The 13,331-nt window shown below is 43.0% G+C and overlaps 2 protein-coding genes across 8 annotated transcripts in view; one reads left to right on the top strand and one right to left on the bottom strand.

Moving 5' to 3' along the window:
* Positions 1-6,724, bottom strand: part of scn8aa (sodium channel, voltage gated, type VIII, alpha subunit a) — a 48,738-nt gene extending 42,014 nt beyond the window's left edge. For 6 of the 7 annotated variants that reach the window (XM_080898093.1, XM_080898090.1, XM_080898092.1 and 3 more), the window contains exons 1-2: positions 6,511-6,724; positions 3,384-3,717 (exon numbers count right to left, since the gene is read on the bottom strand). In XM_080898093.1, the coding sequence (XP_080754219.1) occupies positions 3,384-3,662 (279 nt within the window). In that variant the 5' untranslated portion in view covers positions 3,663-3,717; positions 6,511-6,724. Of the gene's footprint in view, positions 1-3,383; positions 3,718-6,032; positions 6,469-6,510 lie in introns of those variants that run through there. The other variant, XM_080898088.1, reaches the window with a different exon arrangement.
* Positions 6,725-8,476: 1,752 nt separating this feature from the next.
* Positions 8,477-12,027, top strand: LOC308406590 (transmembrane protease serine 12; the record flags this gene model as incomplete). The annotated part of the gene is made up of 5 exons (XM_080897670.1): positions 8,477-8,483; positions 8,606-8,789; positions 8,928-9,205; positions 11,559-11,701; positions 11,791-12,027. 5 exons carry the CDS (start codon positions 8,477-8,479, stop codon positions 12,025-12,027), a joined length of 849 nt encoding a protein of 282 aa, XP_080753796.1.
* Positions 12,028-13,331: the final 1,304 nt, after the last annotated feature.

Here is a 13,331-nt window from a genome sequence, read left to right on the forward strand (position 1 = left end):
AATAACCACCACTGTCACCCTGACACACATGTCCTCCACAGCTATCCATGAAGCGCTTTTTTTTGGGTAACACATGACAAAAGTGCTGCTGCAAAGCTACTGAAAATTTCATAATCTAGAGCTGAACGAGGAGGAGAGGCAGAGAAGGCGGGGGGTGGAGAGCGAATGAAGCAGGCAGGCAGGGAGCAACTGTGGCAACAGCAGGCTGAGGAGAAGCAGGGCACGAGGAGCCAGAACGGGGAAGCTGGGCGGAAGACGAAGAGGAGGACAGGAGGGGGGGATGGGTGGGAGAGAGAAACCAAGAGCGGCTTCGACACAGAAGCTCGATCCAGCAGGCAGGGCTGCAGCATCTGCATCCGTGAGGGCCTCAACAGCCATTCGGCGACCCCCTTTTTTGACCCTTGTGGCAAGCGATAAATGGGCTGCGTTTATGGCGCCTTTAGCCCGAAAGCCCCACAGTCACAGAGACATTAATATATGAATGCTATAAGGCCTTCCTATGAGATGCCCATGCATTCCTTGCCGTGCTTTCGCCCTGTTTATGCCATTTGGTGTGCAAAAAAATATATTTTTGCATTGTCTCTAGAGGCATGCTGAAATATTCCTGACAATGTTATTAAAATAGATGAAAATTAAACCATTACTGTAAGGTAATATTACTGTAAACATCTTTAACCAGTCCACACAAGACAAAATGCTGCGTTTTCTCCGATATACATCCACTGATATGATGGGGCAAGAACTTGTGACGGGGTGACTTCAGTCATCTTATTTTTGAGACGCTCTGCTGTGTCTGTGGCAGATCTTTGTCCTCAGCAAAACATGTTTTGGTTATCTTGGCTGCAGCATGAAGGACAGCAAATGTGCTCATGCATCCTTGCACATGTTGTCTGTTTCATCTCTGTCCTCTCTTCATCTCTCCCTCCCTCCCTTCCTTCTATGTCCTCTCCTTGAAATCTTTCGCCGGCCTTGAACAGTGATGGCAACCACGACCCGGCCTAGCTCAGCTCAGCGTGGCACAGCCCTGCTCGGGCCACCAACCAGGCGGGGAGGGCCGTTGCTGCGTCATCACCTAGCTAGCCTCCCGGCCTTCTGTCTCAGCTATAAGATGGCCTAAAAGAGCCACGAATCTAGATTTATCTGAAAGATGAGGAGCAACCTTCCTTTACATATATTCCCCCTCATCTTTCTGCACCTCCTTCCTGCAAGGGAGCTATCCAGATGCAACCTGCCACCTCTCAAATGACAAAGACACACAGGGCAAACGTTCTCCCATCAAGGTCACCACCTGATCTGGTGTCACTGCAGCATCGGCTCCCTTTGGTATCAGAATGACACTAGATTAGGGGCCGTAATTAGATTTGCCTGAAGCCAAGAAGCAAAGACAAGAAGCAAGAGCAGAAGCGAGGCTGCACGGCTCACGCGCATGTGTGTCATTAATATGGAACACGTGGGGGGAAATAGACAGGTGAGCTGCATGTAAGCAAGTGAACAATCAACAGTGCCGTGGATCCCTGGACATGTTTGCCACGTGTCATCTGAATCGTGTCTCCTTGTGCGCCGGACTGGTGCGTTACATAACAGTCAGTGTGCACGGTGTAAAGACAGAGAGGTATAACACGGAGACAGACGGAGAGGAACGCTGATGCTGATGCTGTGCAGCCAAACGCACACACGCACAATATCTAAACAAATCTGTTCAGGTAACGACGATGACTAAACACGCCATTACCCTCCTGTTTTGTCAGGGAGGGTTTGCTATATTTTGAGATACTCTGTGTGGACCGAGGTTTACACAACGCTGTTGTCAAAACGTGCAGCAGTTTTGAAATGAATATATGATCGAAGGAGACTGTCTTGAACGAAAATGCAAATTTTGTTATATAACTTTTTTTTTGACTATAAATAGACAACAAACAACGCTACCATGGTAGAAGGTTTTAGCCTTCACTGCTCAGTCCTATTATGAACACACGAGCATTGAACTCACCACAGTACACCTTGCATTTGCACTGATGCTTAAGGAAAGGAGAGAACAGCCATTTTATGATAAATTATTCTCGCACTCCTACGAGTAAAAATGTAGAACTCTTAGAAGCATCTTTAGCTCTACAGCTTTCCACAATACAGTTTCTTTATAGTTTTCAATTTTGAGCCTCTAATTCTCCCTTTTTCAATATCTGCAAGCCGTGTCTTCTGTTCTTTAAGTTCGGAGGCTTTTGCACAACAAAAACAGTTGAGTGAAACAAATGCAGTCTCCAACAGTTTAGGCTAACAGGTGCACATTAAAAGACTGTCAAGGTCACCTGTTTGTCCTCACACTGAGGACGACCAGACGTCAGACATGACAGAAACCCCAGAGAGACACGTGTCTCCTTTAAGACGACCAGAGTCCTCTCAGCCTGCTGCTGCTTCTCTCTCCTGCCACAGATGAATTTTTCAACAATTAGGAAAGTCTGTCATGTGGAACAACGGTCTTTCAACAGTAACTGCTTCTGACCTTTTCCCCAAAGCCCTGTGAGCACATTGGAGATACAGCAACGGCCCACTCAACAGCTCGAGAGCTCAGCTCCAACACTCCCCAAAGGTCTTCGAGGAGGAAAACGTAATTACCTCCCGCAGCCTAATTATAAAATTAAAAATAACTGTAAACATAGCACCCCTGAAAGTCAAGTGTCAAAAAAACCCCTAAAAAACCCCACAGTGACTCTGCTGTCTGCGTCATTTCCGGTCATAACTTGTAACTCACTTCAACATAATGAAGTTTCTTATCTACTGAATGCTGTCCAAACCAATTATGTACTAAAATTATGAATGTCTGAGTTTATCTGATGTAACACAACGTCAGAAGGATAACAACACAATCACAATGTCTCAGGTTAAAATTTACTACAACCACTACAGTCAGATGCTACAACTATTTCTTCCAGATGCCACGCAAGCCTTGGATTTTAGTTTTAAACTGAGCTCAACTGATCACAATCAAATCTCTCAATATGAAAAACAACACTGAAAAAGATCAAAAGAAAAGTTTTTTATGAAAAAAAAAGAGTGCAAACACAAATCAGGCCAAGCACAAGGATGGAAAGGTAACAATGATGTTACAGGGTCACATTTTCACTTGCCAAATGCAATATTAAAGGTTTTTGGGAGGAATATTTTGAGCATTTTGGAAGCCTGAGAGCGAGGGACAAACATCAGAAACATTGCACTGCACCAATATTTGCAGCAATGTCAGATACTTTGTTTTAGAATAAAGCCAGCGCTCAATTTGACTAAAATCATTGTTGTGTGTGTGTGTGTGTGTGTGTGTGTGTGTGTGTGTGTGTGTGTGTGTGTGTGTGTGTGTGTGTGTGTGTGTGTGTGTGTGTGTGAATACTCACTTTTTGAGAATTCACGTAGAATGGGTCCAGATCCTCCAGTGGTACCGCCGCCATTCCCTTAGGGATGTCCCCATAGATGTAGGGCAGGCTCTTCCCAGCCTCCAGGTCACTGTTGGGTTTGGGCTTGTTCTCGTCATCGTCGTCACGGTAGCTGCTGTCCTGCTTGGGTGGCTTTTTGTTCTTCTCCTCTTGGATGCGCTGCTCAAGGACCACCAAAGATTCTGGAGTAAACTTCCTGAAGCTGTCAGGTCCTGGCGGTGCAAGAAGGGGTGCGGCCATGTTTTCATCCTGCAGCTACTTAGTCTTTAGGTTTGTACCATCCACGGTAGCAGCTCTGCGGGAAGCAGGAGGGGGGAATATAACATGAAATGACGTACTACAAAAATGGTGGCCTGAAATTAACAGTTAGCTGGGTGCCCATTTAGAAAGATTACAGAAAAAGGAGACAATACAGCTGCAAAATGTTATTTTATGCACCAAAAGAACAAGAAAATGTTGAGATCTTGTAATGTTAAATATATATATGTGTGTGTGTGTGTGTGTGTGTGTGTGTGTGTGTGTGTGTGTGTGTGTGTGTGTGTGTGTGTGTGTGTGTGTGTGTGTGTGTGTGTGTGTGTATAAGCATTTGCAGGCTAACAGATCTCCTCCATCTAGTTTATCTCCATTAAGGAAGTGAGCTGAAGAGAACCATTAACAGACATTTGTTAAATGATCCTCTGAAGCAGCAGAGTGTGTGGTTGACTTAAATAAAGAGAATATTTTAGATAAGAGTGTTAAAGAGCAACGCATAATGGTTATTCTCATAAGATGGGGGAAATATCAGATAATATACTGAGGAAGCCTTTTGGATGAGAGGTTTTCACAAGCCTAAAGAAGCCCAGTTGCATTCTTATTTCAAGCTTTCTAGTCAACCATGACCTGGATGACTGTGAACCTACACAGGCAAATGTGTAGGTTTATATAAAAACATGCATATTCAGTCATTTCCAACCTTTGAGGACCTGTTTTACCAAGAAAGAACTCCAAACCAGTGGTATATGCTTCAGTTGATGAATATGGTCGGTTTTGCCATTTCAACTCACGTTGTGTTGTTTTATTGGTTACATATATTTGCGTTGCCATGGTAAATCAGATGTTGCACAGGTTAACAAACAAATATGTAAATATTAAAGAAGATGTATTTTATAATTAATTGAATGAAGACCAAGTTCCACCTGCACAAAAAATCAAACCACAGGTTTAAAAGTCTCACCCCTCATGACTCTGTTAAACAAAAAGGCTGAGAATAAAAGGCCTTACAGTAAAGGCTTTCTCCAAAACGCAAAGAGGGTAACATGACAAATGTTCAAGCTGCAGGAACACCGGGCAGTGCTGAAGCAAAGAGGAAGGAGCTGAAATTAGAGTTCAGTTAAGCCAGACTTGAAAAATTAACGAAATCATTAGAATTTTTGGAGGATTTCTAAAACATCGCCCTCCCCTCTCTTCGCCCTGTGTTCCACCTGCTGCTGCAGCGCAAAATCCTTTCATTTCAACAGGAGCAAGGTGTCTGCAGCCTGAACAGGACAGGCGGCCATATTTGAGTCAGCGGGCCCCGTCACTTCCCTGCCTCCCTCTTACATAACAGCGTCTAATTGAAATGTTCGACGCGTTAAAGCTGGCATCACACGGGAAAGACTCCACTCTGCGTGTCCCGACACTCGGTGGAAAAAGCACAGGAGACGTGAAGCAGGTGAGGCGAGAGGTCTGTTTTAAAATGGACACCAGAACCTCGGAGCCTTCTGCTGCGAGGCTGGCGCTGTCCGCTTCAGCACTGCACGAGCTCATATTCATACACGTGCGCGCGCACGTGAGTGCCTACAAAAAAGGTGCGGGGGGGTGCACACAACCCTCCGTTCTTTTCTTTTTTCTTTTTCTTCCCCGACACCTTCAGGCCTGTAGTTTATCCTTCAAATCTCCTCGATTATTAAGTCGTGGTGGCAACACTCGTCTCGTTATCTGTCCCATCGGCTGCTGCTTACATCTAAGCCTAGCAGTGCGATCAGTGTCACACAGAAACGGAGAACATTCTGGCATCTTCTCGGTCAAATCAACTTGTTTCCTAAAGGTTTGAATCAGAGAGCCACTGCGTTTCCAATCTATTCCTGTGCTGAGCTTCACAGAGAAGCTGTGGGTTATACTGCGCAGTGAAGTGGCCCGCTACAACCAAATTGGCCAAAGCTGTATTGCTGCAGTGGGAGGTTTACATGTTAAAAATTGTCACGCTGAGGTAAGCACAACCGTGGATCAAAGTCACGAGTGTGATGTCGATGTAAAAATAACAATCAGGTACATTTTGTCCTCCCTGTGAAACAGCAAACACGGTTTTGTTTTTCTTGGGGTTTTTTGTCCTCTCCGGGATGTTCTGTGCGCTTTTGCGCGTTGTCTTCAAGGATCTGCACCACACCCGTGAAGCCATGTCGACTGCCAAATCAATAAGGCTCTATCTGTGCACAAATAACCCAGGCTGCGAAGCTAAAAGTAACACACAGTCTGCACCACGGCGTTAAACACGACGATTAGAAAACAGCAATGCTCATGTCACGCCAAAATCACCTGGAGGAATGCAAATTTCCCGTCTGTTGGTGATGGAAAGAAGATCGGGCTACTTACATAGCATCAGCCCCTTCTTGAAGCCTTGTGGGGTTTCAAGTGCATCATCCTTTAGTCCGGAGGATATAAAGAAAAAAGCCCAAATTAAAAATAAAAACCTACAAAGTTTTCTGGGCTTCGAAGAAGTCAGACGGCGCCCTGCCTGAAGCCTAACCTATGAGACATTTTCTCCTCCCTCCCCTGTTTTCTAATCAGTACCTCCGATCCTCGGTGAAATGGTTAATCTGATAAATTCCGACAACAACTGGCTGTTAAATATATTTCCCTCCCTCTTCGCACTGGTTCAGCCGGTAGATGCCCATCGAGCGCAGACACCCTGTTTCGTCGCGCTCGCTCCCCCCAAAAAAGATGCGGGGCAGTGTGCAGCTCTGCGACATTTAGGCTACGCAGGGATAGCCTACCGACGGAGAGAAAATCTGCCCTCACCTACCGACGCGCGCCAGGCTTTCCCCAACGGTTACAAGCGAAGGATACTCACTTCGTAAGCGTTACAATGAATCCAGAGAGCCGTTGCAGGACTGCAGATGTGAAAAAGCTTGGGGAGAAACTGCGGTTGTCGCCATATTGTTGCTGCTACCTTCCCCCTCAGCGCGAGCGGTTTTCCTGCATAATTGATGACTCTCAGCAGAATGTGAGGGAGTGTCGGAGAGCGCGTTTCGTAAAATCGTAAAGGTCATTTAGGCCCGCAGACTCCAAACCCCCCCAGTGAGCGCCTCACAGCACAGGATCAGGGATGATCCATGGTGAGAGACTGTGCGCAGAAAACACGCTCAAGGTTTTTCTGACAAAACGCATTGGCTCACTGTGTGAGCACTGTGTGTGTGCAGTGTGTGTGTGTGTAATGTGTGTGTAATGCAGGAATTTATCATGTGTAGGCATTCAAATAGGGGAGGCCACTACATGTCTGAGATATGGGAAGAAAATAATAGTTTCTTGAAAGACATTAAAGCTGATGAGTGAATGAAAAGACAGTTACGCACACGCGCGCGCGAACACACAACTAACGCCTTAATTGTTTCTCTTTCTCACATGTTCAGTGTTATAAACATTTGTTCACTTATCGTCACATACTTGCAAATATATTATTTAAGCCGAGCACCTCATCTCCAAATGACTGTTTTCACTTACAGGCCTCCTCCAGCACTTCGCCCTTTAATAGCACAAATTTAAATGCAAATAGGCAGCTCTTAATCCGGTAACCTGCCCTCTGTCTTTTTGCTGTTACGTAATGCGCGAGCTCGCGTGTGAATCAATGCAAACGGAGCCTCAAAATATATCAAGAGCTTTCACGTTTCTGTAGAGTAGCTGCTTTTCCGTTAAAACTTTTTTTACGCAGATCAAAAGAGCTGAACGTGCACCTGACGTCATCGGTGGTCGGAACAGTTTCTGTTTGCGATCAAAAATACACACATATATATTTATATTTACATTTATGAAGGAAAAGAGTTGAAACTAAATGGAGTTAAAAGGTTTTCTCCTGTGTCTGAACGTCTGCTATTTGACCGCATTATCCACTTCGCCACAGAAGAGTGAGTACCTGCAGAAGTTTTAGTGTTATTTCTTCTTTTCCTCCACTTTTTAGTAAAGTATTCAGCCAGTTTTTGATTATCAGTAACTTCAGATCCTGTTTTGCGGGGGGGTTTGGCGGTTTTTTGTTGTTGTTTTTTAGCAAAGCCCCTCTTTCTTGGACCCGAGTGTTATTTAGGTGAATTTTTCTAATTTTCTAATGAACTAATATAAGTTTTGTTTTGTTTTGTTTTAAACAGGTGTCTCAGTTCAGCTTTTTGGCTAATATTGAGCAGCTAACTTTACTGGGTCCATGTGCTGACTGTGACTCAGCACTTTACCTGATAAACATTTTATTTGTGTTATGATATGATGAAGTCTCAGTGATACACTCAGTTCACTTCCTCGCTGAAAATGTACTTTCTTTGTTTCTTTACTAACAGAAAGATTAATTAGCACATCACCCGCAGTTTTGCACTTTAAGAAAAATTAAACCATTCACCCACTATTATGTGTTATCACAAAAGCAGACAAAACAACTAATACTACTTTATTCAAATTTTTATATTTTATATATATTCGTTTGGTTTCTATCACCACTGCTGTCACCAAAACCTATATAATCATTGGCTATTTTGGATGTCTGTTGCGATTTGAAAAATATTCGGTAGCACTTTTTAGTACAGCTCGGCAAGAATGTGGTAATAGGGGGGTGAACAGGAAGAAACAAGCAGGTAACAGTATAAAAATAGCAGGTTATTACCCCAGAAAGTTAATGTTGGATCCCTCTCAATAATCCAGTTAAGGCGATATTACTAGTATCCAAGTAATGTCCAAGTAATTAAGGTTAATGCTATTATCATTATATGGTAATAGTATCCTAATATGTTAAAGCGTCTACCTACAAACTACAATATTATTGTGAGACTACGACCAATATGACCTGTATGTTTGAGTGGTGAGTAACACTAGAAAGGAGCTTTAATGTGTTTTTCACATTAAAATGAGAAACACATTTAAAGTTTACGTACAAGTCAACTTAAAACCTTTTTTTTAATCTTTATTAGGTTGTGGGGAACGGCCTCTTTTTGGTCCTCCAGGTGCTTCTCGGATCGTGGGTGGCCGGGAGGCTCCCGAGGGGGCGTGGCCATGGCAGGTCAGCATCCAGATCCAATACAGACACCACTGTGGTGGCACTCTCCTCAGCACCGTCTGGGTGCTCACTGCCACACACTGCTTCTACCACCACCTGTGAGTCCCTTAAAAGTAACAGTTAGGGCACTTTGCACAGGGGGGGGGGTCCTTACCGCAACGTTATTGGCGTGAAGGTAAACGCTGACGTATATGTATATGTTTGGTTTTTTTTACACTCTTTTCTTTTGTGTCCAGACGGATCGGCCTGAGCTATTTTCGTGTGGTGGCAGGACTAAATACGCTATCTTCTCCAGGAAATTACGCCCAGGTCCGCTCCATCAGGGGAGTGAAAATGCACGATGGTTACAACATTTTCACATCCGATAACGATGTGACGCTGTTGCTGCTCAGCTCGCCCTTTAAGTTTACCAACTACATCCAGCCTATTTGCCTTCCTGGTGATGTGATCCACGAGGCCATGCTCAACCTCAGCCACTGCTTCGTCAGTGGATGGGGAAGCACCTATTACAAAGGTGGGAAAGGCCAGAGTTACTATTTTAAAATAAGAAAAATTAGTATTTAGTTTAGGGCAGGGATGTCAAACATAAGGTCTGGGGGGCAAAATTGGAGCCAATATGGCCCATTTTACATTTTTGGAAAAAGTGAATTTAAAAATTTTGGACTTTTAAACTTATTTTTATAAGTTTTACAACTTTACATGCTGACAAAGACCAACAGCCACACCCATTTATACTATATCAAAGGAGCTAAGTAATAGATAAACAAGTAAATGACAAAAAAGTTTGTTTTCCATTTTCTACCATAGAAATTTTAGTTCAACAAAAGAACATTTTGGAAAATTAATAAAACCTGTTTGTTGTTTTTGTAAATAGGAAATAGGAGAGTGAGATAGCAGAACTTTTTCTTCAATTTTACACATTTATCAGGTAGAGAAACAGATTTACTACTGATCTTTTTATCTTTTATTAACACATCTGAATGTGGGTTCTGGCAGCTCCTGGCAACACAAGTCAGATGAAAGGTTAAGAAAATGATTGAAATAGCTGAGTTTATTGATGTCAACCAAAGCATGCAAAAAGTGAAGGGGTTCTGAAGTATTTGCAGCTGTAGAATAGAATAGCCTTTATTGTCATTGTACAGAGTACAACGAAATTGGAGTTCCACTCCCTTGGTGCAAGTTTCAATAATAAATATAAATGTAAAATATAAAAAGTACAAAAAAAAAACAATCGTAAGTACTCAAACAATAGTATGTACAATATATACAGGATAGCAGCATTAATATAATGACAGTATGAATAGCAGCATAATATAATGACAGTGACGGTATGGAATAGGTTCAATTGTTTTTGTGCTTATTTACTACGGTGATAGCTCTGGGAAAGAAGCTATCCCTGAATCTGTTTGTCCTGGTTTTATGTGACCTGTACCGTCGGCCTGACGGTAATAGTTCAAACAGTTGGTTGCTGGGGTGAGAGTGGTCCTTGATGATATTGCCAGCTCTGCTGAGGTACCGAGAGTTTGCAGTGACCTCCAGGCTGGGCAGAGAGCAGCCAGTGATCTTCTGGGCTGTGTTGATGACCCTCTGCAGTACTTTCCTGTCTGCAGCTGCAGCTGTATTATCTGTATGTCCGGTTTTAGAAGTCATCAGTGCATCAGACAAACTTCTCATCCTCTGGAAGTTTAATGTGAGAGCAGGAAAAGTTTACAAAGAGAACGATGAGAAATTTTAGTAAAGGTGAAATGAACTCCACTGGCAAGTGAACTCAACATCTACTTGACTATTATGTGGCTTGCAATGCTGCCTTACATAAGTTCTTATCAACAGAGATAATGCACGTTGCTGAGCTTGTCTTAGCCTTGAAGCCTACCTCATAAGATGAAAACTAGAAAACTTGATGTTGTGAAGCTGGCATGTGCTGATTACCAAAAAGATTTGCCAGGGCAGTTGAACTGGCTCTTGAAGATTCTCAAGAACATCTTGAGATCTTGAAGGCTGCTACTCCAAATACAGCCGGCTGGTTTTCAGAGGATTGTGTAGAAATCCAGAAACTTCTAGAAAGTCAGAACCAGCCTTCCTCACAGTAAAGACCAAAACGCAGAAAGAAAGAAGAAAGAAACACTTGGAGTTCCTGATGCTACAAAAAGAAGGAGAAGAATTGCAGATTCTGTCAGATAAGAACGACTCCCAAGGCTTGTTTGCTGCACTGAAGGCAAACTGTGGTATCCACATGATGTGACATCTGACAGGAGATATGAAGGACACCACTGAGTGATGAAAGGAACAGTTTTAGAACCTCTTTAACACAACTTCAAGTCCCAGTTAGAGCTCGGCTGTGTATATCCATTTCAATGGATGAGCCATAGAAAGCACTCAAGAAAACTAGGAAAAGTCGGGTATCAGGTCAGGCTCTTATATCTCTACAACAACTCCTGGAAACAGAAAAGATCACACTGAATAGAAAGAAAGAATCAGTGAAACGCCATATGGAGATCACTGGGATGCACTCTGAAACCTGAGAAGTGCAGAGTTGTCAAATCAGGTGTTCATGCTGCGCAAGGCATTTGTTGACCAGATTACAGGGCCTCGCAAATAAGGTGGCACATCAGCTTCGAGTTGGGCGGTCACTCAGCGCAACAGATGTGGAAAACTGTCATTTCTAGGGCAGGTCGCACAAGTGTGGCTATCACAGTCTAATCTACAACTGAGTCACAATGGGCTGCTAGTGACCTGTTTTTGAATATATTATATCATGTAGATACTGAAAGCATGATTATTTTCCTCTGTTTTTAAATGTCACTCTCACATTACGTCACATATATTAATAAAGTTTTTTCAAAGCATCTTTGGTGTGTGAACTGCAGGCCCGCTGACAAACAAACTGCAGGAAGCTGAGGTGGAGCTCATCGACAGACAAACATGTAACCGGGTCACCTGGTATAACGGCATCATCACTGAGAAGATGATCTGCGCAGGACTGGAGAGCGGAGCAGCCGATTCCTGTCAGGTGCTGATCCTTGGGTTTTGTTTTTGTTTTTTATTAAGTCACTACGGGCTGGTTGAAAGAAAACTTCACGCTGTTTGTGTCTGCTTCAGGGTGACAGCGGGGGCCCGCTGCAGTGCTACAGCGAGAATCAGGATAGGTTTTATCAGGTTGGCGTGACGAGCTTCGGAGACGAGTGTGGACTTCCTCTCAAGCCTGGGGTGTACGCACGAGTCAGCATTTTTTCAAAGTGGCTGACTGCGAGTCAGACAGCGGTAGCAGCATCTGTCCACAGAGCGAGCACGGGAGTCATCGCAGCTCTGCTCGCTGCTGCTTTGACGCTGCTCTGAAACATCCAGACTGGCAGCAATAAACATCCAAACTAAAGCAAACAGCTCTGAACGCCACACGCTTATTTTTTCATATACAGTTCATAACAAAAACCCTGTTAGAGCTGTCAGAGCTTTTTTAAAGGCACAGGAGAGCCACATTTCTTATTCAGCAGCTTACTTTGGAGTGATGGTGTAACTTGTTGTCAAGCCAGAAACGCTCTGATTGTTTCACATGATATCTGTGTTTATTAATTTTCTTTGTACAGCATGTAAATACAGACAGAGACACATGTATGTGATGACATATGCTTCGTCTTAAAATGAGCTCACATTTTCTAACACGTTGCTTTTGTTATCAGTAATAGAAGGAGGGTTAAGACGTGCTAATAATGGATGGTTTTTATTTCTCTGCTGCAAGGAGTTGTTTCCTTTGGAGAGACGAGTCCATTAGAAATACGAAAGCTGTAATATGACTGAAAGGCAGCTGCTTCCTTGGAATTCACTTTATTGGCGACATTTCCACAACAACTTAGCTTGCTTAGATTATCTCATAGAGTTTTTAAGGCACTCAGCAGAAGAGAGAAGAGCTTTTAAACTCCTGAGTGGGTACAAAAAAGATGTCAGAGCTTTTATTTATTAGGAAGACCAGAAGTTTCCCTTTTTTTCCTAATAAAAGCTTTAAAACATCCAGAAAAAAACTTTATTAAGAGCAACAGATTGTATTAAGATGTTAAAAGGCTTAAGTTTAATTCCTGGATTAATGGCATGTCTGTAGGTGATTATATAAATGTATTAACAGCCTGATTTTAACTGATTAGCCTGATCTAGAGTTTCTAGATGGTGTTTTTAAGAAAGCTTTTCTTTTAAGAAACACATTTCCAGTGTCAAATAAAACTAAATTAGTCTGTTTCAGAAATCGAATTATTCTTGCATTAATATATATAAAAAAATAAATGAATAAAAAAAAAAAGTAACTAAATACACAGCTTCTTCCTTTCTGATACTACTTTGTTACACTGCAACAGGCCTAGACTGCTGGGGTCTTCCCATGATGCATTGTTTCTTTTTCGCTTTCTTTGTGTTCTCCACTCTGCATTTAATCATGACTTATTATCAATCTCTGGCTCTCTTCCACAGTGTGGTTTTATCGCTCCCCCTGCCCCTCACTCCCAAACGGGCGTAGCAGAAATCTGCCCTTCCCTGAGCCAACCAGAGGTTTCTTCCTGTTAAAAGGGAGTTTTTCCTTCCCACTGTCGCCAAATGTTTGCCAGTAGGAAGTCGTGCGATTATTGGAATTTCCCTTATATATTGTCGGGACTTTA

Source organism: Rhamphochromis sp. 'chilingali', assembly GCF_963969265.1.
Source record: "Rhamphochromis sp. 'chilingali' genome assembly, chromosome: 12".
Taxonomy (NCBI): Eukaryota; Metazoa; Chordata; class Actinopteri; order Cichliformes; family Cichlidae; genus Rhamphochromis; species Rhamphochromis sp. 'chilingali'.